The sequence below is a fragment of the Stegostoma tigrinum genome, chromosome 9 (assembly GCF_030684315.1).
Source record: "Stegostoma tigrinum isolate sSteTig4 chromosome 9, sSteTig4.hap1, whole genome shotgun sequence".
In the NCBI taxonomy this organism is placed as follows: domain Eukaryota; kingdom Metazoa; phylum Chordata; class Chondrichthyes; order Orectolobiformes; family Stegostomatidae; genus Stegostoma; species Stegostoma tigrinum.
The window spans coordinates 1,470,988-1,496,418 of NC_081362.1; the positions used below are offsets into that span (position 1 = coordinate 1,470,988).

The following is a 25,431-nucleotide window of genomic DNA, read 5'->3' on the forward strand; positions in this document are numbered from 1 at the left end:
ATTCCCTGTGTTTACCTGCCACTACACAGATCTCTGAGGACCACAGTCTATGTGTGGCCATACTGATCGAGTAATTAGAGGGAATATCGCTTCACAGAATTAAAACAACACATCGATTTTACCTCTGCTTTGAATTCCACCTTCCCAAATGATCAGATAATATATCATTCACTTTTATCACTCAATAAGTGATTCAATTATGGGCTTTGTGTTTACCTTTGCTTTCCCCTTGTTGCTTCTGAATACCAAATTTCTGAGACCCAGGGAACCTCTAGAAAAAGATGTAAAAGCAAAATACTGCAGGTACTGTAAATCTGAAATACAAACAGGCAGTGCTGGAGAAACTCAGCAGGTCTGGCAAATGCTGTGGAGTGAGAAACAGAGTTAACATTTCAAGTCCACTTCTACAAAACAGACTAATTCTGAAAGAAGTGCCATATCAAAATTGAAATGTTAATTTCGTTTCTCTCTCTCTCCCTCAACAGATGCTGCCAGACCTACCGATGAAAGGTCGTCCAATAAAGCCTAACTATGTTTCTTTCTCATTGCAGGAAATGCATGACCTGTTGAATATTTCCAACATTTCCTTTTTTTGTTTTAGGATTGCGGTACATGAATCATTTTTGTTCTGTGTTGCTGTCTTTGCTATTGCTTTGTTCAGATTACTTGGACCAAGAAGCATGAGTATTCATTATAACAAAGTGTGAAGCTGGATGAACACAGGAGGCAGAGCTCTCTGATAAAGGGTCATAGAACATAGAACATTACAGCACAGTACAGGCCCTTCGGCCCTTGATGTTGTGCCGATCTGTCATACCAATCTCAAGCCCATCTAACGTACACTATTCCATGTATGTCCATATGCTTATCCAATGACGACTTAAATGTACCTAAAGTTGGCGAATCTACTACCGTTGCAGGCAAAGCATTCCATTCCCTTACTACTCTCTGAGTAAAGAAACTACCTCTGACATCTGTCCTATATCTTTCACCCCTCAATTTAAAGCTATGCCCCCTCGTGCTCGCCGTCACCATCCTAGGAAAAAGACTCTCCCTATCCACCCTATCTAACCTTCTGATTATTTTATATGTTTCAATTAAGTCACCTCTCAACCTTCTTCTCTCTAATGAAAACAGCCTCAAGACCCTCAGCCTTTCCTCGTAAGATCTTCCCTCCATACCAGGCAACATCCTAGTAAATCTCCTCTGCACCCTTTCCAAAGCTTCCACATCCTTCTTATAATGCGGTGACCAGAACTGTACGCAATACTCCAAGTGCGGCCGCACCAGAGTTTTGTACAGCTTCACCATAACCTCTTGGTTCCGGAACTTGATCGCTCTATTAATAAAAGCTAAAACACTGTATGCCTTCTTAACAGCCCTGTCAACCTGGGTGGCAACTTTCAAGGATCTGTGTACATGGACACCGAGATCTCTCTGCTCATCTACACTGCTAAGAATCTTACCATTAGCCCAGTACTTTGCCTTCCGGTTACTCCTACCAAAGTGCATCACCTCACACTTGTCTGCATTAAACTTCATTTGCCACCTCTCAGCCCAACTCTGCAGCTTATCTATGTCTCTCTGCAACCTACAGCATCCTTTGTCACTATCCACAACTCCACCGACCTTAGTGTCATCTGCAAATTTACTAACCCATCCTTCTACGCCCTCATCCAGGTCATTTATAAAAATGACAAACAGCAGTGGACCCAACACCGACCCTTGCGGTACACCACTAGTAACTGGTCTCCAGGATGAACATTTCCCATCAACTACCACCCTCTGTCTTCTTTCAGCAAGCCAATTTCCAATCCAAACTGCTATATCTCCCACAATCCCATTCCTCCGCATTTTGTACAATAGCCTATTGTGGGGAACCTTATCGAACGCCTTGCTGAAATCCATATACACCACATCAACCGGTTTACTCTCATCTACCTGTTTGGTCACCTTCTCAAAGAACTCAATAAGGTTTGTGAGGCACGACCTTCCCTTCACAAAACCGTGCTGACTATCCCTAATCAATTTATTCTTTTCTAGATGATTATAAATCCTATCCCTTATAACCTTTTCCGACACTTTACCAACAACTGAGGCAAGGCTCACTGGTCTACAATTACCAGGGTTGTCTCTACTCCCCTTCTTGAACAGGGGAACCACATTTGCTATCCTCCAGTCCTCTGGCACTATTCCTGTAGAGGCCTGAAACATCAGCTTTTGTGCTCCTGAGATGCTGCTTGGCCTGCTGTGTTCATTTAGCTACACACTTTGTTATCTTGGATTCTCCAGCATCTGCAGTTCCCATTATCTATGAGTATTCATTAGCTTGGTTTGAAAAGTCAACCTACTTAAAGGGCTCATTAATTCTTGTATCCATGCTGAATGATTCTTTAAATTTAATTCTGTTTGAAGTTTACTTTTCCAGGGCAAGATTTGACTACAAGTGGCCAACCATCTGACACTATTTGTGACAAATCACTATATTCAGCGAGTTCTGTAGTTCAAGCTTCTATTTCCCTGGCTGTGGCCAACAATCACTTGACAACCAAATTCCTTGAACTGAATGAAGACAACAATAAAACAATGCATTATTTTCCTGTTTTCTACTTCACTGTCATCAAGGGTTTGTAAATACTACATGGTAAGCTTTCACTTTAACATAAGTGCTGAGTTACTTACTCCTCAGCTCAAGGTTTTGACATTATTTGACAATTACATGCATAAAAAACTGTATTCATAATTGATTCCATTGGCATCTGGGGAATTCGCTTCTGATACTGATTATAACTTGCACTGAGAACTGGCTGTGTCCCCATCTACTTACCCAGGTGGAGAAAAGCTGCAGAATCTAGAAATCCAAATCAATTCTTTGATTTCATAGGTATAAGTGTCACCTTTTTGTCTGACTTCTTAATTTTGGTACCTCTATTTTGACAGGACCATATTCTCTTCCTTGAAGATTTTTGAACTATAGCTACAAAGCCCATCTGCTGGTTTTCTGTGACTGATCTTATCTTTGATGATTCTGTCAATGGCCAAAGCATCCCACCTTGATTAACCTTAATTTCCTCAAGCGAAGCTTTGGTAGGTTTGAGCAATCAAACTCTTGCTGCCCGTGGTCACTGTTCTAGGCCAAATAAGACTGTTAGCAACCTGTTGCACCTTGTATAGTGTTTTGAATCCACATCATCTTCATTACACAGACTACCTATTTCACACTGGCTCCTATTTCCTTCCCGATTCATCTGCTACTAAACCCTCATCATCTTTGTTTAGCACCTCCAGACTCTGTCGCCCACCCACCACTATCCATCAGAATTAGAATTAGGTTTTATTGTCATGTGTACTCAAGTACAGGGATTCAGGACTGCAGTGAAAAGTTTACAATGTCGCCATTCCCAGCACCAACTTAGGTACAAAGATGCCTTGGTACAACATCTTAGGAACAAAGTACAAAAAAGAAGAAATAAGTTAAAAGTCAAGCATTACAGTTCTTCTTAAGGTGACAAGATAAAGAATTATGGTCCTTCTTTAGCTGTGGGCCTGCAGACTTCTACACTGGGCTTCCCCACAAAGGGTCGATCTTATCCACACTGTGCTCGCTCTCCTCCTCGGCACTGGGTTTACACTCCTCTGTGATGCCATTTCACCTCGAGAGTCCAGTCCTGCTCTCCAGACATCATGCTGCTAACCACCATCTGGGCTCACCAGCTGCCTTGCCGCAGATTGCCAGAATCAAAGTAAAAACTTATTTCAAATCCTGCTGCACAAAATCTATCCAAATTTGTCACAGTTCAGTGGGAAGTTGAGTATCATGGATGAGATGAGTTTTGATACAACGAGAGATAACATTTTTATCCAGGTGTATTTTGATATTCTGAGCACAAACGGCTTCAGTGAAATTAAGACAGATTTTATTTTTTCACGTCACACTTTTCATCAAGGCTGTGCGTAAAGACTCTTTGCACTGATTCTCCCTTTAAAGTACAAGAAAATCCTTTGTAACTGACATTAGAAATCAAAACTGGAAACAATGCTAACCAAGTAGTGCAAAATAGAATGCTCTTTTATTCCTCAACACCATATGCATCACATTATAGTGCAAAATGCATTTTGTCTCAAACTAACAGCTATACACACGATTTCTGAAGAAGGGTCCAGACCTGAAATGTCAGCTTTCCTGCTCCTTTGATGCTGCCTGGCCTGCTGGGTTCATCCAGCTCTACATCTTGTTATCTCAGCTACACATGTGAACTGTCTTTAAGATGGGGGTGGCTCGGATGTGGCAAACTTGGTAATGGACACCCACAATGCTGTCAGGCCAGTGCATCAACCTCCTCTCAGAGTAAGGTCAGTGCCAATATACGATCAGCCATCCTCGTACAATCTGAAGGGGTAAACTGTTAAAAGTAGCGGTGGTTCCAGATTCCTCTGGATAACAACATACTGATAGTTAAGGTGGTTCTAGTTCGAGGCTTGTCTGCACTCTGATGACATGCTGTGTAATGTTAACATGTTAGACATCAGCAGTATGCCTGCACAGTACACAATGGCTGATCGATAACATTCCCAACTTCTGAGCAGAATATTATAGGTTTGAGCATACTTCAGGTAATCATATGAGCTGACATATTTGTGTCAATACTGGCTCAGTTAGTACATGGCACATCGTAGTACAGGTCAGAAAAGTTAATGGTTTGATCTTTGCTCAGCATGGATTTAGGACATGTTAGAGATAGTGGGAACTGCAGATGCTGGAGAATCCAAGATAATAAAATGTGAGGCTGGATGAACACAGCAGGCCAAGCAGCATCTCAGGAGCACAAAAGCTGACGTTTCGGGCCAAGACCCTTCATCAGAGAGGGGGATGGGGTGAGGGTTCTGGAATAAATAGGGAGAGAGGGGGAGGCGGACCGAAGATGGAGAGAAAAGAAGATAGGTGGAGAGGGTATAGGTGAGGAGGTAGGGAGGGGATAGGTCAGTCCAGGGAAGACGGGCAGGTCAAGGAGGTGGGATGAGGTTAGTAGGTAGATGGGGGTGCGGCTTGGGGTGGGAGGAAGGGATGGGTGAGAGGAAGAACAGGTTAGGGAGGCAGAGACAGGTTGGACTGGTTTTGGGATGCAGTGGGTGGAGGGGAAGAGCTGGGCTGGTTGTGTGGTGCAGTGGGGGGAGGGGACAAACTGGGCTGGTTTAGGGATGCGGTGGGGGAAGGGGAGATTTTGAAACTGGTGAAGTCCACATTGATACCATTAGGCTGCAGGGTTCCCAAGCGGAATATGAGTTGCTGTTCCTGCAACCTTCGGGTGGCATCATTGTGGCACTGCAGGAGGCCCATGATGGACATGTCATCTAAAGAATGGGAGGGGGAGTGGAAATGGTTTGCGACTGGGAGGTGCAGTTGTTTGTTGCGAACTGAGCGGAGGTGTTCTGCAAAGCGGTCCCCAAGCCTCCACTTGGTTTCCCCAATATAGAGGAAGCCACACTGGGTACAGTGGATGCAGTATACCACATTGGCAGACGTGCAGGTGAACCTCTGCTTAATGTGGAATGTCATCTTGGGGCCTGGGATAGGGGTGAGGGAGGAGGTGTGGGGGCAAGTGTAGCATTTCCTGCGGTTGCAGGGGATGGTGCCGGGTGTGGTGGGGTTGGAGGGCAGTGTGGAGCGAACAAGGGAGTCACGGAGAGAGTGGTCTCTCCGGAAAGCAGACAGGGGTGGGGATGGAAAAATGTCTTGGGTGGTGGGGTCGGATTGTAGATGGCGGAAGTGTCGGAGGATGATGCGCTGTATCCGGAGGTTGGTGGGGTGGTGTGTGAGAACGAGGGGGATCCTCTTTGGGCGGTTGTGGCGGGGGCGGGGTGTGAGGGATGTGTTGCGGGAAATGCGGAAGACGCGGTCAAGGGCGTTCTCGATCACTGTGGGGGGAAATTTGCGGTCCTTGAAGAACTTGGACATCTTGGATGTGGGGGAGTGGAATGTCTTATCGTGGGAGCAGATGCGACGGAGGCGGAGGAGTTGGGAATAGGGGATGGAATTTTTGCATGAGGGTGGGTGGGAGGAGGTGTATTCTAGGTAGCTGTGAGGGGAGCGATGAGGTCGTCAGCCGTGGGCAGGGTTCCGTCAGCGTCAGCCGTGGGCGGGGTTCCGTCGGCGTCAGCCCACAACCTCCACAGCCAGCAACCCCAGAGGAGACAATCACACTGAACCCTGCCGCATCTTCACCATCCCCCCAGACCTCCCACTGACTGAGGACGAACGGTCAGTCCTTAGCAAGGGGCTCACCTTTGTCCCCCTACAACCACACATCAACGAATACCAGTCACGATTGGACATAGAGCAGTTTTTCCGCCGTCTTCGCCTCCATGCCTACTTCTTCAACCGGGAGCCTAACCCTCCCTCCACTGACCCCTTCACCCGCTTCCAACACAAATCCTCCTCCTGGACGCCACCCCCAAACCTCCTACCCCCCCTTGACCTCTTCATCTCCAACTGCCGTCGAAACATTAACCGCCTCAACCTCTCCACCCCTCTCACCCACTCCAACCTCTCCCCTGCAGAACGGGCAGCCCTCCGCTCCAACCCCAACCTCACCATCAAACCCGCAGACAAGGGTGGCGCAGTGGTAGTATGGCGCACTGACCTCTACATCGCCGAGGCCAGACGCCAACTCTCCGACACCACCTCCTACCGCCCCCTCGATCATGACCCCACACCTGAGCACCAAACCATCATCTCCAACACCATTCATGACCTCATCACCTCAGGGGACCTCCCAGCCACAGCCTCCAACCTCATTGTTCCCCAACCCCGCACGGCCCATTTCTATCTCCTTCCCAAAATCCACAAACCTGCCTGCCCTGGTCGACCCATCGTCTCAGCCTGCTCCTGCCCCACCGAACTCATCTCCATCTATCTGGACTCCATTTTCTCCCCTTTGGTCCAGGAACTCCCTACCTACGTCCGTGACACCACCCACGCCCTCCACCTCCTCCAGGACTTCCAATTCCCTGGCCCCCAACACCTCATCTTCACCATGGACGTCCAGTCCCTATACACCTGCATTCCGCATGCAGATGGCCTCAAGGCCCTCCGCTTCTTCCTGTCCCGCAGGCCCGACCAGTCCCCCTCCACCGACACCCTCATCCGCCTAGCCGAACTCGTCCTCACCCTCAACAACTTCTCTTTTGACTCCTCCCACTTCCTACAGACTAAGGGGGTGGCCATGGGCACCTGCATGGGCTCCAGCTATGCCTGCCTCTTTGTAGGTTACGTGGAACAGTCCCTCTTCCGCACCTACACAGGCCCCAAACCCCACCTCTTCCTCCGCTACATTGATGACAGTATCGGCGCCGCCTCTTGCTCCCCAGAGGAGCTCGAACAGCTCATCCGCTTCACCAACACCTTCCACCCCAACCTTCAGTTCACCTGGGCCATCTCCAGCACATCCCTCACCTTCCTGGACCTCTCAGTCTCCATCTCAGGCAACCAGCTTGTAACTGATGTCCATTTCAAGCCCACCGACTCCTACAGCTACCTAGAATACACCTCCTCCCACCCACCCTCCTGCAAAAATTCCATCCCCTATTCCCAATTCCTCCGCCTCCGCCGCATCTGCTCCCATGATGAGGCATTCCACTCCCGCACATCCTAGATGTCCAAGTTCTTCAAGGACCGCAAATTTCCCCCCACAGTGGTCGAGAACGCCCCTGACCGCGTCTCCCGCATTTCCCGCAACACATCCCTCACACCCCGCCCCCGCCATAACCGCCCAAAGAGGATCCCCCTCGTTCTCACACACCACCCCACCAACCTCCGGACACAACGCATCATCCTCCGACACTTCCGCCATCTACAATCCGACCCCACCATCCAAGACATTTTTCCATCCCCACCCCTGTCTGCTTTCCGGAGAGACAACTCTCTCCGTGACTCCCTTGTTCGCTCCACACTGCCCTCCAACCCCACCACACCCGGCACCTTCCCCTGCAACCGCAGGAAATGCTACACTTGCCCCCACACCTCCTCCCTCACCCCTATCCCAGGCCCCAAGATGACATTCCATATTAAGCAGAGGTTCACCTGCACATCTGCCAATGTGGTATACTGCATCCACTGTACCCGGCGTGGCTTCCTCTACATTGGGGAAACCAAATGGAGGCTTGGGGACCACTTTGCAGAACACCTCCGCTCAGTTCGCAACAAACAACTGCACCTCCCAGTCGCAAACCATTTCCACTCCCCCTCCCATTTTTTAGATGACATGTCCATCATGGGCCTCCTGCAGTGCCACAATGATGCCACCCGAAGGTTGCAGGAACAGCAACTCATATTCCGCCTGGGAACCCTGCAGCCTAATGGTATCAATGTGGACTTCACCAGTTTCAAAATCTCCCCTTCCCCCACCGCATCCCTAAACCAGCCCAGTTTGTCCCCTCCCCCCACTGCACCACACAACCAGCCCAGCTCTTCCCCTCCACCCACTGCATCCCAAAACCAGTCCAACCTGTCTCTGCCTCCCTAACCTGTTCTTCCTCTCACCCATCCCTTCCTCCCACCCCAAGCCGCACCCCCATCTACCTACTAACCTCATCCCACCTCCTTGACCTGCCCGTCTTCCCTGGACTGACCTATCCCCTCCCTACCTCCTCACCTATACCCTCTCCACCTATCTTCTTTTCTCTCCATCTTCGGTTCGCCTCCCCCTCTCTCCCTATTTATTCCAGAATCCTCACCCCATCCCCCTCTCTGATGAAGGGTCTTGGCCCGAAACGTCGGCTTTTGTGCTCCTGAGATGCTGCTTGGCCTGCTGTGTTCATCCAGTCTCACATTTTATTATTTAGGACATGTTAAGCAGGATGGCAGGTGGTCAGCACAATTATCCCAAAATTCCTGAACGAGGGAAGGGGGAAATTAGTTTTGGGTTCTGTTCCTTATTGCTGTCTGCATTGGTCAGCCTCCGCACACCTGAGCAATGTCCAGAGGTGACTTCTGCAAATTCTGCATTCATGTGTTCACCTTTCAGTCATCACAACACATGATGAATCACATGTGAAAAACATTACATCTCAGCTCTTCTCAGTACAGATGCTCACTGACACATTGTGAAAGTCTTATGTTTCTGATTTCCAACATTTACACAGTTTTCTTATGACACAATATTTACTATGAGTGTTACATTTTAATATTTTGCAAGTTATATAATAGAGTACATTCAAATCCATCATTGGTTTGTACAAGACATTTCTACCATACCTTTATATGAAGATTTGAGATGCCACACAATAACATTAAACAAGTCTGATACTATCACAGGCACTGGGATATTAACTGAGAGTTTCAAAAAATAGCAATCACATTGAAAGGATACTCATTGAAGTCCGTCATCTATATTATGACTATATCTGAAATGCCAGTGTTTAAAAATTTAGAATAGATGGAACTAAATGAACAGAAAAACTTTGCAAAATGAACTAATTTTGATCTTATGCAGATTTTTTGCATCAATTTTTGCATTTTAAATTCAAATCCTCTTAACATACAAAGCAAAGAAAAATGCTATGCATGCAGGATTATACACCACTGATTGATGCTAGATTAATCCCTCATACAGGCCATCATCAGTTTTGACAGAAGTCATGAGTGAAGTGGACAAAAACAGTTCTTGTAGATAAAGTGTGTATTTTGTGTTGAAAGTTAAGGCATTGCTACAAACAGCTTATTCTCAAAATGCAATGAGAATTTTGCTGTATTAAAGAAAAGGCATCGTTTTCAAAATAACCTGAATTTAAATTCAACAGAAAAGAATAGTGGTATTTCTAATGACAACCTTGTTTGGAAACAGTGCATAAAGAAAATAGTTAAAACAAAGATAGGCAGGTTGGGAAGGGGACACAAGGGGTATGCAAAAACATATAGGCAGATTAAATGAGTGGATAAAATCTTGACAGATGTATAATGTGGGAAAATATGAACTTGCTCATTCGGGCAGGAAGAACAGAAAAGCAGCATATTATTTAAATGGAGAAGGATTGCTGAACTCTTATGCACAGAGGAATCTGGGTGCCCGGTACATGAATCAGAAAAAGTTGGTGTGCAAGGGCAGCATGTGATCAGGAAGGCAAATGGAATGTTGTCATCATTACAAGAAGAATGGAACATATAAGTAGGGCCATTTTGTTACAGTTGTATAGGACATTGGTAAAACCATAGCTGCCAGCACCTTGTATAAATAAGAACCTGAGAGGACTTAACAGGATAGATGCTGTAAGGATGTTCCCTTTATGGGAGAGATTAGAACTACTGGACACAGTTTTCCTTTTGATGGTAGTTTGGCTATGGAATTTTCTTCCCCAGACAGTGGTGGAGACTGGATCACTTTGAATATTTTTAAGACTGAGTTAGATAGATTCTAGGCTAACAAGGGAGTCAAAGCAGGAAAGTTGAGTTGAGGTCATGATCAGGTCTGCCATGGTCTTATTGCATGGTGGAGCAGGCATGAGGGGCTGAATGGCCAACTCCTGCTCCTAATTTGTATGTACAATATGTTAATTTTATGGACAAATAAGATAAATGGATAATGAAAGGATACAAATTCCTCCACATTTGAAGTCACAATGAAATAAATTCTGTACATTATGAACTTTGCCCCTATTATAAACAATGAGCTACAAGAACATTTACAATTTTCTGGTTATGTGAATCCAAATCTTGTGGTTCTTTTTTGTGGCTATGGAGAGAATTTACTGAATGAAGTGTAAGTAATTCAACTGTAGAAGCATAATGAAATAACTTTTACCTCATATAAGAATATAATAAAAAATTCATCATCTAAAGAAGTGTATCAAATAGGCCTACCTGTAATCAATATGACTGTAGAACAGAAGCAATGGAAGCTTAAGAGTAAAAGATTTATTCATTTTTTTGGAACTGTTGTAAGATTTTCTGCATTATCTGGGTTTTATGATAATATTTAGACAATGGAAACAGCGAGAACCCTTTTAATAGACAAGCATAATGGTAATTAAATGGTACTACGCTTTGTCTACCATGCAATTTAGAAACCAAAATTGCATTTCACACTAGACCAAAGTGTATCACTTTCAGAGTGTTGCTGTTTTCAAGTTCCTGCAATGAAGAACATATTTTAAATAAGTGTAAAATGGCAAAATAACTGATTATATTAACGTGCAACTAAATTACATAAATTGCTACCTTAATAAATGTCAATATGAGAAGTTCCCAAATAATCCACACTGTTCATTTGTACCAAATCTAATAAAAATGGTCATGTTGCTTCAAATATTTGAAGGGATCAGTCTTATCCAGTGTCTGTGTGATTGCTGTGTACGCTTAGAAGAACAGAGTAACAGAATTATATATAGCGCTGAGATGGTGTGTATGAAGCTGAATACATGGTCAATTGCCAATATTAGGAATGGCTCCTACTTACATTAGAACAATTTCTAAAACATGGTTTCACATGATCCTGAAATTTTACTGCAGTCAGTGGGATCTCAGACTAGTGTAAAATGACATGGGTGGGGGTTTCCAAATTGGATTTGTTATGCTTGGGAGTTGGATCAGTAATGAATCAAGGGACACTGCCACTGTTGTTCCAACGTGCACGCATCCAAAACAGCTTCACATTGAAGTGAAAGTGGCATAATTATTGCATTCTATAAATGTACCATGCTCATTTTGGTTCTGAAAGACATTTTAAACATTACTTTTTGATACAATCCATCAGTTCAACTATGTCAATGCAGGTTCTTTTGCATCTTGCCATTCTTCCAAAATAGATTTCAAATGTAAATGTAACAGAGGCTGATGGAAATTTACTTCCGACATAATTTTTCAAACAAATATGTTTTAGGAATCATATACCTGGCAATAATCTGCATAAAAAGCAAACACATTTAACTCAGTAAACATTCAATTAACTCTATTAGTTCTGATCTAAACCAATGAAACAAATGATTACTTTCCGGTTTTATTGGAGAAAGAGAAGGCTATTGAGCCTATTCAGTGTGTAGATGTGTGCATAAATTAGGGAAAATAAGATTAGGGAGCATGGTGGCTCAGTGGTTAGCACTGCTGCTTCACAGTGGTAGGGTCCCGGGTTTGATTCCACCCTCAGGTGACTGTCTGCATGGAGTTTGCACATTCTCCCCATGTGTATGGCTTTACTCTAGATACTCTGGTTTCCTCCCACAGTCCGAAGATTTGCAGGTTAAGTAGATTGGCCATGCTAACCTGCCCTGCAGTGTCCAGGGATGTGCAGGGTAGGTGGATTAACCATGTGGAATGCAGGGCTATGGGGAAGGGGAGGGGATTGAGTCTGGGTGGAATGCTATTCGGAGGGTTGGTGTTGGCATGATGGCCAAATGACCGGTTTCCACTGGAAGGAATCTATAATTTAGTCTGGGATCTCATACTTAAGCAAAAAATGGATAGACTGCACAATGCAAATTTAAATATGCTTTACACTGGGACTTATATATGTAATTACTATCTATTACAGAGAAACCTGAAAGCATTGCTGAAATGAAGGGGATACAGATAAATGTTTGTCCTAAATATAACTGTTGCCCATTATCAATACTGAAACAATATAATTATAGCCAGTTACAAAACTCAAAAGATTTCTACCTGGAACTCGAGCTAATTTTCTTATATTTGAGTGCTGATGGTCCTGAAATTTACTTAGAGCTGCCAGGTTTTTATTTTAAATTTTTTTTGTATATACACAAAATTAAAAAAACATCTTACCTGTGGCTCTCCTTCTCCATCAAAATAATTCCCTTAAAAATACACAAGGTATTATAATTGTCTTATATTATTGTAGCATTGTATTCCATTCATAAATTAACAGGTATTATATTTAAAAACAAATGCACTAGTTTTAATTAAATGAAAATACCAATAGTTAAAAGAAATGCTCTAATTGCAAAGATTGAAAGCTTAGGGGTTATTCTAAAATATCACAATTCACTGGATTGTAAAATGCTTGTTACTTGGCATTAAAATGAAACTATACTAGAATTAAAGGCCTATACTGCATTTAAAATGTTTTAAATTCTAACTTGATAAATGTTTTGATAAAATATTACCATCACCCTCTGAACATTTCTACACATTTTTTTCTAAATTCTCACTTTTCATTCATTCAAAAACCTAATCGCAAAGCTTTCAGGTGCGAGGGCATGTTTGTTTATAAATCTTTTGTCATATGTTTTTATATCAGTCAAAGTCTCTTACCTGCCTGGGTCCAAGCCAAAGGGTCAGCTGTCAGGGCTGCAGCATAGGCATTGAACCCAAGTTCACTTCCCATGTCATCGGTCATGTTATGGCATGAAGACCTGAATAGGGCAGAATCAGAAAATAGCACTGAAGTCAGTCTTGTTTATTTACATCAACTAAAGTATAAAGCTGTCTGAATAATTCACCATTTCAAAACTGTACTCCTTTACATCTGAAGGCTTTCTGTTTACATCTTAAGCACTGGTTTGAAAAGTCCGTTACCCTTTTGATTATTGAATAGGTGCCAGTACTCTACTTTTAGCCTTGGGTTTCATCTTTCAAGTAGCTAGAAGCTTTGTCAAGCTTTGGATTGAGGTTTTATCTATTACAATCTAATAAACAAATGGAATGTATATTAAAAAAAAAGTTTAATAAAGCATCAGACAGACACTGGAATGCAAATAGTGAAGGACAATAACTTCACTCCATTTGAGATAATTAATGCTTCTGTATCATGGACCTCACAGTGATGGATAGTGTGCCTTTCTAAACCAACATAGATGAAGAAAACTCAAAAAGGTAGTAGGGTATCACAAAATAATAAAATGTGGGGCTGGATGAACACAGCAGGCCAAGCAGCATCTCAGGAGCACAAAAGCTGACGTTTCGGGCCTAGACCCTTCATCAGAGAGGGGGATGGGGGGAGGGAACTGGAATAAATAGGGAGAGAGGGGGAGGCGGACCGAAGATGGAGAGTAAAGAAGATAGGTGGAGAGGGTGTAGGTGGGGAGGTAGGGAGGGGATAGGTCAGTCCAGGGAAGACGGACAGGTCAAGGAGGTGGGATGAGGTTAGTAGGGATGCCTAACCTGAAGAAGTTACCCTCCTCCCTCCGGACCAACCTCAGGGAATCTCTCTCCCATTGCACTACCTACTAACCTCATCCCACCTCCTTGACCTGTCCGTCTTCCCTGGACTGACCTATCCCCTCCCTACCTCCCCACCTACACCCTCTCCACCTATCTTCTTTACTCTCCATCTTCGGTCCGCCTCCCCCTCTCTCCCTATTTATTCCAGTTCCCTCCCCCCATCCCCCTCTCTGATGAAGGGTCTAGGCCCGAAACGTCAGCTTTTGTGCTCCTGAGATGCTGCTTGGCCTGCTGTGTTCATCCAGCCCCACATTTTATTATCTTGGAATCTCCAGCATCTGCAGTTCCCATTATCTCTAGGGTATCACAAAATACAGCTTTGTGTCCACACGATTGATTGGTTTATAAATTGCAAATACCAAAATATGAACTGTGAACATTTTTAGCTGACACGGAGGTCTGTAAATGCATGAAATATTTACATTGATTATAAAAACAGATTGTGAAATTAGAAAATTCAAGAAAGCATTATCCTGTTGTTAATATTCATTTTTCTTTTGATCAAAATATTGTCAAAGGTTTAAAATCCCTGGCATGGGTTGATTATTTGCTCAAATCAATGTGTTAAAGCTCAAACAGGAAAAGTGCTGCTTATTAAATACTCCAGTTTATTCAGTATGCGCACTTTTACAACTCCATTTGGATGATATAATACAGCTTAGAAATGGAAAAAAAAGATCATGAATATGGTCTAGAATTTGGAACATTCCAGGAGTTAATCTCCATACCTAAATGGATGGATCTTATGTGACTCCCTTAAGAGGGCTCGAAACATGAACAGTGTTTGGAATTTGGGAGGGTGAGGTTGTTCCTTCAAGGACTGCCTTAGGCCATATGTAGACCTGATTTTCCTGACAAAGGCAACCCTATACTGCAGAAGGCCTCAAACAGGCACTGGACTCATCAACTGAATATGCACAGTTAAGGGTGTGGACCCTGGTTGCCTTTTCTTGTGCTTACTCCAATATAAAGAGGCAGTGAGTTTCCCACCTGCAATATGAGGCTTTTTAAGGCCATGAAACACATGCTGCCTAGTGGAACTTTTAGGCATAACTGCCTGATAATCATGCCCAGCCGAACTTCAGAAATTTTCCCAACTTTTTCTTGCTTTGGATCATTAATGGAATGAAGCACATCTAGCATTGTATTTGGTAATATAAGTAGTCTCGTAATGGATAATGTAGAGAAATTTCATATTTTTAAAACAACAGTATAAACAGAAATCCCACACATAGCTCAGCAGCTTCTAAATCTAGGTCTTCCTGATAGAAAAATTCTACATTTTCCTCCGTATAATCTTAACCTTGCTGTCACTTTTTACTCTGAGCAGTACATGTTAATGCCTTTTCACATTTATGACGGTAACGAACGACTGGGTTCGACTGATACCAAACTTTGTGTTAACGGCTGACTGCTGACAAATGACGAAGATCTAGTAGCAATAAAGCTGTGTTTTGTTATTATCTTCAAGTCTTTCTGTAAATTGAAACTTAGAAACTGCTGCTATGATTTCTCTCTTGATTGTGAAATGATTGTGCTCTTCATCAGCTTTCCCTCAGCCAAATAAATTTTCAAAAAAGTTGCTGCTCCATCACCATAAGCTTTATTGGCTAGGCATGAGAGACAATGAAACTTCATCTGAAACCAGATTAGACTGGGACTAAAAAAGGAGGGATTGTTTTCTTCATAGCCCCATTATCTTTCCTGTAGCATCTTGATCAGCTTTCTAAAGGCACAATTACTAATGCAGCCCAGGATTGTAAACAGCACTTTTTTTTGGCAGTCAACTTGTTCTAACCCTCTTACTTTATGTTTTAAACCAGTTTAAGCTTATCCATCCTCTCTGTCAATGGGTCCTTTCAAATTGACTAAATTTGGTAGGAAGGGGATAGACATGTCTGCATTTGCTAGAGTTTTGATACTTTTACAGCCATCATTCTGAAAGCTTCACTTTTTGTACAACAATTTAAATCTATGAATAAATTGCAATTTTGGAAGATATTATACTTTCAGGACATTATACATCAGAAAAAGCTGTCATTATGCAAAAGTTCTAAATGCATCAGATTCATTTTGTTGATAAGTGATTTTATTCAGTCACAGTAAATAAATCAGCAGCTTTAAGATCATGGATTGGAATGTGTTCAGTTCCCAGCTAGCTACAAAAGTGTCTCTGAAAGTGGAGCATTTTCATCTCATGCTCTGGGATGTGACTGGTTTGATCTGTAAAGAGATGTGTTTTGTTTGAACTGTGCTTTTCCTGTTGACTGAAAACTATCATACAGACAAATTGCCATTGTGGACTGCAGAATGACTGAATTGTTACATTCCAGAAAGAGGCTATTTGGCCCATTGTGTCTGCATCAGCAAAATAAGCAATTCACAAAGTCCATTCCCCCAGCTTCTGCCCATAACTCAGCACATTTTTCCTCATTAGGTAACAGTCTAATTTATTTTTGAATGCATCAACTGAATTTGCCTCCATCCACTCAAGCAGTGATTTCAAAGTTTAACCACCTGTTGCATGAAAAGATTTATTATGTCACATTAAAGAAGAAATTATTCTTGGTATGTGGACATTTTTGATTAGGCCAGCAATTATTGATCATATCTAATTGCCTTGAAGAAGTTGGTGATGCAAGAACATTGAACATTTGGATTTTCAAAAAGCCTTTGATACTGTAGGCTTATGATCAAGATGGGAAAATGTGGCATAAGGGAACTGGTAACCGAAAGGATAGTAAGGTAGAAAACGGAATAGGGGTTACAGGTTATTACTCAGACTGGAAATGATGGGAAGTGGTACTACACAGAGATTGGTGCTGAGACCGTTGTTCACGATTTACATCAATGAGTTTGATTCTGGAATCAGAAGTGTAACTTCAAAATTTGTGAATGACACAGAATTGAATTGTGTAGTTAATACAAAGGAGGTATGTGACAAAATAAAGGAACACAATCTTGATAAATGTGAGGTTCACACTTCTGCAGAAAGAATAAGGAAGGCTCATACACCTTTATATGAGTAAATGGGTAGAGAAAGGAGAGGGATTTAATAATGTAGATACACGAATCAATAAGCAATGTAACATAGATTAATAAAGCCATTAAAAGAACACACAAAGCATTCACAGAGGGAAACAAAAACAATACTATATTAAATTTGCAGTCTAGATGTGGACTACTGGTCTTTGTATATAAACTGGATGTGAAAGCACTGGAAAAATGCAAAAAAAATTAATAGAATGATACTAGAACTGAATGGTCGTAACTGTTTGGATAAAATTGACATTTTAGGGCTCTTTCCTCTAGCAAAGGGAAGACTTAGCGGATAAATAAAAATAAAGTACTGTGGATGTTAGAGATCTGAAACAAAAACAAAGCATTGGAGAAGCTCAGTAGGGCAGTATCTACGGAGAGTGAAACAGAGTTGGTATTTACAGTCCAATATGATTCTCTGGTTCCGAAGAAGAGTAGACAAGACTAGAACGAGGGGCCCTAAATATAAGATTGTTACTAATAAATCCGATGGAGTATTCAGAAAAAAAACATCTTTATGCAGACAGTACATACAGGATTGAACTCACTAAACAGAGTGCGTAATTCAGTTGAACAGCTAAGAAACAATTAAGAGCAAGCTAGATAAACACACAAGAGGGAAAGGAATAGAAGGAACTGTTTAAAGGATTCAGTAAGGAGGACTAAATACCACTATCGGCCTGTTTAGCTGAAGGGCTTATTTCAGTAGTCTAAATACTTTATTATACTGTGTAAATGAACAGATTAACTGTATAGATGATGTTAATCTTCAACATTCATCCAATAATAAATCTGACAGGCGCAGTACTTCGGTGAAACGTCAGCCGAGTGTTTTCTGCTCAGATTTCTAGAGTAGGTCTTGAACCTATACCTGTCTGGCTCAGGCGAAGTGAACCAAGGCTAACACAGAACCATTAACTAGATTTTTAACTCTGCCTGGGTGTAAACCCATTATTGCAAAGTTACCAGCCTTTGTGGCAACAGCTTAATTCTAATTGATGGCATTTTGGGTCAACCCACAGCAGGTAAACTGCAGTGGTTCATGAAGTCAGCTCACCACCGGCTCTTCAAGGCAACTAGGGACGGGCAATAAATCCTGGCCCAGCAACACCACCCACATCCACAAATGAGTAAAAAAAGAAATTTCAATCAAAATTGGGCTACTTTGACATGACCAATATGTAGTGCTGGTTTCAGGCTCAGGTGAATTTGTTTTCCTTTAGATACTGTCAGACAAAGCATGTAGCTAGCATTTTGCACTTTCAACCTGGATTTGTGGCATTGTTCTTATGGAAGTGCCTAAAATAAGCCTGTCTGGAATTGATACTATGATGTCCAAGCCAGGGTTTAATTAACCTCTATTTGTGAACAAGTGAGTGATCCTTGTAAAAAAAAGCAATTATTTACATTTTAGGCAGTGGCAAAATAAACTCAAATGTTTTTGAATACTAGCCTCAGGAAGATCTTGATTGACAGGTATAAAAAGGAAACACCATCACTGGCACAGCAGTTCAACTACATACTCTTCACTCTGAATTGAAATGTGTCCAGTTCATAGGAGACTTATCATTCACAGCATAAATATTAAACCATTCTGCAAAGCAGCTTTTGATTCTGAATGTATTTTAACTGATCATTGGCTATCAATCACTTTAATAATATGTAGAATCCTGAATTATTTGACTGAGCATTTTTGTGTCATAAAGGATTCTTTACGAACTGATTATATTGGGTTTAAACAGGTCAACTCTACATGCTCAGAAGACTGTTGAACTTTTTCTATTCAAATTGCAACTTAATTGTACAGGCCTTAGGTACTGCTGAAATAGGGACTATTGTCGAAGATTTTCATCCTGCACTCACCAGGATGGCAACACAAGTATACCTTCCCTCAAAAGAAACAAAGTTTGTATTCAGAATGGGAAGACGGCACTTATTGGTGGGCAAGTGAATCCTTAACACAATTAGAATTGGTTAGTGAGTGTTTGCCAAACAAGGAATCACATCTAATGTTGGTCACTGTGTTCTGAATTTTACCAGCATGGGCTGATCGATCACAGAATTACATCACTTGTGTTGTGACTGCAAAGTAGCAAAGCGAAATAACTAGTTTTGCCTGTTGTTCACATTTTTGAGACACCTAACCTTCAAACATGATGAAAACACACTTCAGAATCCTGAAATTGCTGGCAGCCTTGGCCCATTCATGGGTTTGCATGATATACAGTGATCTGATCAGAGTAGCCATTATCCTGCAGAACATCTATGATACATCCTATTTCAGCATCAAGCTTGTGTGGTCAGCAAATAGCTCCAACCCTATTTACAAGATAGATGATAAAGCCAGTATTATAGCCCATGGAACTATAGGAATCCAGTGCATCAACTCACAGTGATTGACAGGGATGGAAGGCCCAACAAGTGGAGCTGTATGTGTCAGGCTAAAATAGCCAATAACGTTCACTTTAAATTGAGACGAAAAACATGGATGCATTCACATGGAAACTAGATAAACACTAGAGGGAACACTAGACTGAAGAAGGGTCCAGACCCGAAACGTCAGCTTTCCTGCTCCCCTGTTGCTACCTGGTTTGCTGTGTTCATCCAGCTCTACACCTTGTTATCTCAAACACTAGAGCGAGAATAGCTTAGAAGAGTACATTGGCAGACCAATGTCAGGAAAAATACAGACTACAGAACATTTCTTCGGACATAGTTTTGTTTTCTTTTCACAACAGTCTCTGATTAAATGAATCAAACAACCCTTAGGATTATGCCACAGCAATATGTTTCCACCGGGTGCTCCGGTTTCCTCCCACAGTCCAAAGGTGTGCAGACTAGGTGGATTGGCTATGCTAAATTGCCCATAGTGTTCAGGGGTGTGTGGGTTATAGGGGGTTGGGTCTGGGTGGGATGCTGCAAGGGACGGTGTGGACTTGTTGGGTCGAGGGGCCTGTTTCCACACTGTAGGGAATCTAATCTAATGTGGACGCCTAAGTTTACAAGTATCATCCGTTCCTGCAAGATAATACGTAAATAACAGTACTGTACAATGGCTCCATCACAGATTGCTTCCCAGTTAAAGCTGGCATCACAGAAACGGGAATAGGCCATTCAGCCCCTTGAGCCTGTTCTGTGTGTCATTTGTATATCAAATAGCTTGTGTCAATACACCAACATTATTCTCTATCTTCCTTATAGCAATGATGCAACTCCCTACTGACAGGTTCTCCTCAGGTGTGGTCATAACTTATTGCAATGAGAGAAATTTTTTCCACCTCAACTGGTTGAAGGATCAGGTCACCAACCACTTCTGCAATAGGTTGAGGATGATGCATCTGCTGGTGCTCACTTTAGGGAAGAAATGCAACAAAATTCCTATATTTGCTGAAATCTATGACAGCATGGGACTTAGCCTGAAAACTGGAAAATGAAAGCCCTGAACCAACTCACACCACAATGCCTTCAATTGGGATTCATGAAGTAGTGTTGGAAAATGTTCCTCACTTCCATTATCTTTGAAACTGTCAATCACTAAAAACTGATATGAATGTAGAGATACACCACTAAATCCAAGGTGCTAACTGAGCCTAAGGTGAATCATGCACTTGAAGAGGTTTGAGAATCAGACCAGCCAGTAATCCCAAAGGTTTCAGGCAGTGGTCCTCTCAGACTCCTCCATGGTGCTGAAGCTTAGATATTTTATAGATTCCATTTCCAAGTCCTAGAGCAACATCATCAGTGTTGCTTCAGAAGGACCTTTCAAATCAAGTGGGAGGACAAAAGAGCAAAGATAAGCACTCTACAAGACACAGACATGCTAAGTAAAGAGGATATGATAATCACTTTTTAGCGGAGATGGGGCAGACTTGTTGTCAGAATACCAGTTACAAGAAAGTCCTCCTCTCAGAGCTAGGTCAGGGAGCCAGTTCACATGGGAGCCAAAGGGCCATTTCAAAACTGATCACAAAATTTCCATGAAGGTCCACCCTCTTAATATATGTGGGAGGCGGATGCCCAATCACAACCAAAATGTCAAATTATCATCAAAAACCATGTCAAGACTTTCTAACTAACAACAGCAGGCTAATATAGAAACATAGAAGATTGGAGCAGGAGGTGGCCATTTGGCCCTTCAAGCCTGCTCCGCCATTTTTCACAACCATGGCTGATTGAGTTGGACAATAGCCAAATCATGCTTTCTCCCCATAACCTTTGATCCAATTGGCCCCAAGTGCTATATCTAGTTGTCTCTTGAACACATTCAATGTTTTGGCATCAACTACTTCCTGTTATAATCAATTCCACAGGTTCACCACTCTTCTGGTGAAGAAATGTCACCTCATCTCCGTCCTAAACTGTCTACCCCAAATCCTCATACTGAGATCCCTGGTTCTGGACCCGCCCATCATCGGGAACATCCTTCCTGCATCTACCCTGTCCAATCCTGTTTGAATTTTATAAGTCTCAATAAGATCCCCCCTCATTCATCTGAACTCTGGTGAAAACAATCCAAACTAGTCAATTTCTCCTCATATGTCAGACCCGCAATCCCTGGAATCAGCCTGGTAAACCTTCACTGCACTCCCTCGAGAGCAAGAGCATCCTTCCTCAGAAAAGGAGACCAAAACTGTACACAATATTCCAGGTGTGGTCTCACCAAGGACCTGTATAACTGCAATAACACATCCCTGCTCCTGTACTTGAAACCTCTCGCAATGAAAGCCAACATACCATGTGCCTTCTTTCCCGCTTGCTGCACCTGCATGCTTACCTTCAGCAACTGGTACACAAGGACACCCCTCTCCCAGCCATTTTAGCTGGAGAGAACGGTGGGAGATGGGGAAAGAAGGAAGCTACTTGAAGCAACAGATTCCCCACCATCTCTAACAGCTGGTAACGTTTAATGTCCTAACTGTGGGATAGCCTGGAAGACTCTCAGAGGGATTAAGGGAATCTACAAACCCACAGTCAAAACTGATATTTCATTTCTACCCAGCCATCTGCAAGAACGAATCATCCATCACACGAATAGCTAATAGAGATAGAAACATTCTGTCCACTCCACAAATAAATCATCAACACAGCCCGGACAAGCTGCAGCTTTGGTTTCTTTTATTTTTCTAAAAATTGCAAAGTGTTTGGGTGGACTGGCATTACTTTCTATACTGCAGTCATGTTTCTTACCTGTCAGTAGGATTGTTCTGTGCACCAAAATGCAATGAGTTGTTGCTACTGCAGCTGCCTGATCCTGAAGAAAGATTCCTGTTCCTAAATGAGGCAGAATGCAGTTCTGCCCTCTCTCCTATCAAAGGATCTCGTCCATGTAAGCAGTCCAGAGTTTCTGTAAATAGCAGAAAAATATAAAGTTTAGGGTTAACTTAAAGCACAAATAGAAACATAAAATATTGAAAATATTCAGAAGATCAGATAGCATCTGTTAAGAATGGAACCAAAGTAATGTTTCAGATTTATAGAACAAAGAACAAAGAAAATTACAGCACAGGAACAGGCCCTTCGGCCCTCCAAGCCCGCACTGATCCAGATCCTCTATCTAAACCTGTTGCCTATTTTCCAAGGATCTGTATCCCTCTGCTGCCTGCCCATTCCTGTGTCTGTCTAGATACGTCTTAAATAATGCTATCGTGACTGCCTCTACCACCTCCGCTGGCAACGCATTCCAGGCACCCACCACCCTCTGTGTAAAGAACTTACCATGTATCTCTCCCTTAAACTTTGCTCCTCTCACCTTGAAATCGTGACCCTAGTAACTGAGTCCCCCACTCTAGGAAAAAGCTTCTTGTTATCCACCATGTCCACACCTGTCATGATTTTGTAGACCTTAATCAGGTTCCCCCTCAACCTCCGTCTTTCTAATGAAAATAATCCTAACCTACTCAACCTCTCTTCATAGCTAGTGCCCTCCATACCAGGCAACATCCTGGTGAACCTCCTCTGCACCCTCTCCAAAGCTTCCATATTCTTTTGGCAATGTGGCAACCAGAACTGTACACAGTACTCCAAATGTGGTCAAACTGTAACATGACATGCCGACTCTTGTACTCGATGAGAGTTCGATGAATGAAAGCATGCCGTATGCCTTCTTGACCATTCTATTGACCTGCATTGCCACCTTCAGGGTACAGTGGTGTTTCAGAGTGCACCTGGTGTTGCTATACCTGTCTCTCCTACAGTTTTGACAAGCATTTATAATAAACACGTTGCAAATTGAGTGCTGTTAAAATGTTAATAGTGTCATATCTGGCTACACATATGACATGCAAATTTATAAACGCTGCTATACCTAGATGTAGGTTACTTCAATATTAACACTCGCCCACTTGTTTGGAATGTGCTACATTATACACAAATCCAGCTGCAGTACAAGAAATGAAGGCAGCAAACATTGCTAGCGGCTCACATTTTTGATGAAGCAAATGAGAGTGCTTTGACTTTGATGAATGTTTCTCAGCAGTCTGTAACACTTAAACTACAATTATGAATTACAGCACTGATAGCATTTAATCTATAAAAGGTGTTTGGAATCTCACAGGACTCAGTTACCTGCCAAAATTTGAGAAAATTCATGAAATCCCATCCTTTGGATAGAGTTTTATGTTCATTTTAATCATTTGTTTCAATTCCAGAAGTGCAACTGGGCAAAAACAATAAACATGCCAAGAGAGTCAAAGCTGCTTCAAACAGTACTACAGGAAATGCGCAAGACTTTTACAGCTTCCTATTTTCATCACCACAAACAGCTCCATCCTGTGACCAATCTGAGAACCACCAGGCTCTCACAGAGAAGGAGAATGTTTTAGTAATTGGGGTCCCAGAAGATGCTTTTCTTAAATTGTGAGATAAATTACAACACTTCTACAGACAATTCAAGCACAATTATTTTGACACGTATATGGTTCATAATACATAGTTTTGAAAGGAATTCAGAAGACAATTAGGCAACAAAGCACCAATTAGGGTTAGTAAAAAATAAAAATTACCTACAGATGATGCTGAAGAATTTTTTTTGAGTTGCTTCAATAGTTGGTGTAAAGGTGGTAGGCAGCGAGAACATTAATCAATTTTTAAGAACTGAATGAGCGCAGAAAGTTTGTATTAAGCATATGCAATGGAGGAAACAACCAAATATCAGACAATGCCGGAGCAATCAAGTTAATTTGTAAATACAATTAGAAATTTTCCAAAAAAAAGGGAACGAAAAGGATTATCCTATATCCTGCTGCATTAATGTACTTGCCAATGTAATATCACGTTATATAGAATATGAAGATGTCAGGTTGGAATGTGCTTATTTAACTGATCTCAGAATATGACCAGGAAAATATTTGGCAACAGTCCAATACAAGAAAAATTAAAACCAATTAATTTGACTGTCCCTGATTGGTGTGTAGTGATTTTCCCTGAAAACAGAGCATGTGGATTTTAAAATTTTATTATTCACACATGGACCGTAGTCATTGTTGGCTAGACAAGCCTTCTTGAATTGCTGCAGTCCATGTGCTATAGGTAAACCCATAATGCTCTTAGCAAAGGAATTCCAGGATTTTGATCCAGCAACACTGAAGGAACAGTGATATATTTCAAAGTCAAGATGATGAGTGGTTCGGAAGGGAACTGGCAGGAGCGGAGTATGGTGGCTATCACCAAGGAGAAGGTGCTAGTAAAACTAAAAGATCTGAAGGTGGATTAACCACCAGGACCAGATGGACTACACCCCATACTCTGAAGGAGATAGCTGAACAGATAGCAAAGGTGTTAATGGTGATCTTTCAGGAATCACTGGAGTCAGGGAGGCTCCCAGAAGACTGGAAAATTGCTAATGTCACCCCCTTACTAACACTGAATTCCCCCACTACCAACATCCTGGGAGTTACCACTGACCAGAAACTCAACTGGACTTGCGATATAAATACTGTGACAGGGAGTAAGGTAAAAGACAGGAAATTACAGGCCAATTAGCTTGACCTTGGTTGTTGGTACGACTTTGGAGTCCATTGTGAAAGATGAGATTTTTGAATACTTGGAACTACATGGTAAAACACGATGAAGTCAGCACGGCTTCATCAAGGGGAGGTCATGCCTGACAAATCTGTTAGAATTCTTTGAGGAGATAACAAGAATGTTGGGCCAGGGAGAGCCAATACATGTTATCTATCTGGACTTTGAGAAGGCCTTTGACAAGGTGCTGCACAGGAGGCTGCTGA

The 25,431-nt window shown here is 42.4% G+C and overlaps 1 protein-coding gene across 7 annotated transcripts in view; it reads right to left on the reverse strand.

Annotated features, from left to right (window-relative positions):
• Positions 1 to 2,069: 2,069 nt before the first annotated feature.
• Positions 2,070 to 25,431, reverse strand: part of wdpcp (WD repeat containing planar cell polarity effector) — a 152,240-nt gene continuing 128,878 nt past the window's right edge. For 4 of the 7 annotated variants that reach the window (XM_059648302.1, XM_059648303.1, XM_059648300.1 and 1 more), the window contains 4 exons: positions 22,394 to 22,550; positions 13,259 to 13,359; positions 12,770 to 12,801; positions 2,070 to 3,980 (listed from right to left, as the gene is read on the reverse strand). In XM_059648302.1, the coding sequence (XP_059504285.1) occupies positions 3,918 to 3,980; positions 12,770 to 12,801; positions 13,259 to 13,359; positions 22,394 to 22,550 (353 nt within the window). In that variant the 3' untranslated portion in view covers positions 2,070 to 3,917. Of the gene's footprint in view, positions 3,981 to 8,840; positions 11,126 to 11,147; positions 11,896 to 12,769; positions 12,802 to 13,258; positions 13,360 to 22,393; positions 22,551 to 25,431 lie in introns of those variants that run through there. The other 3 variants (XR_009446117.1, XM_048535520.2, XM_059648301.1) reach the window with 3 other exon arrangements.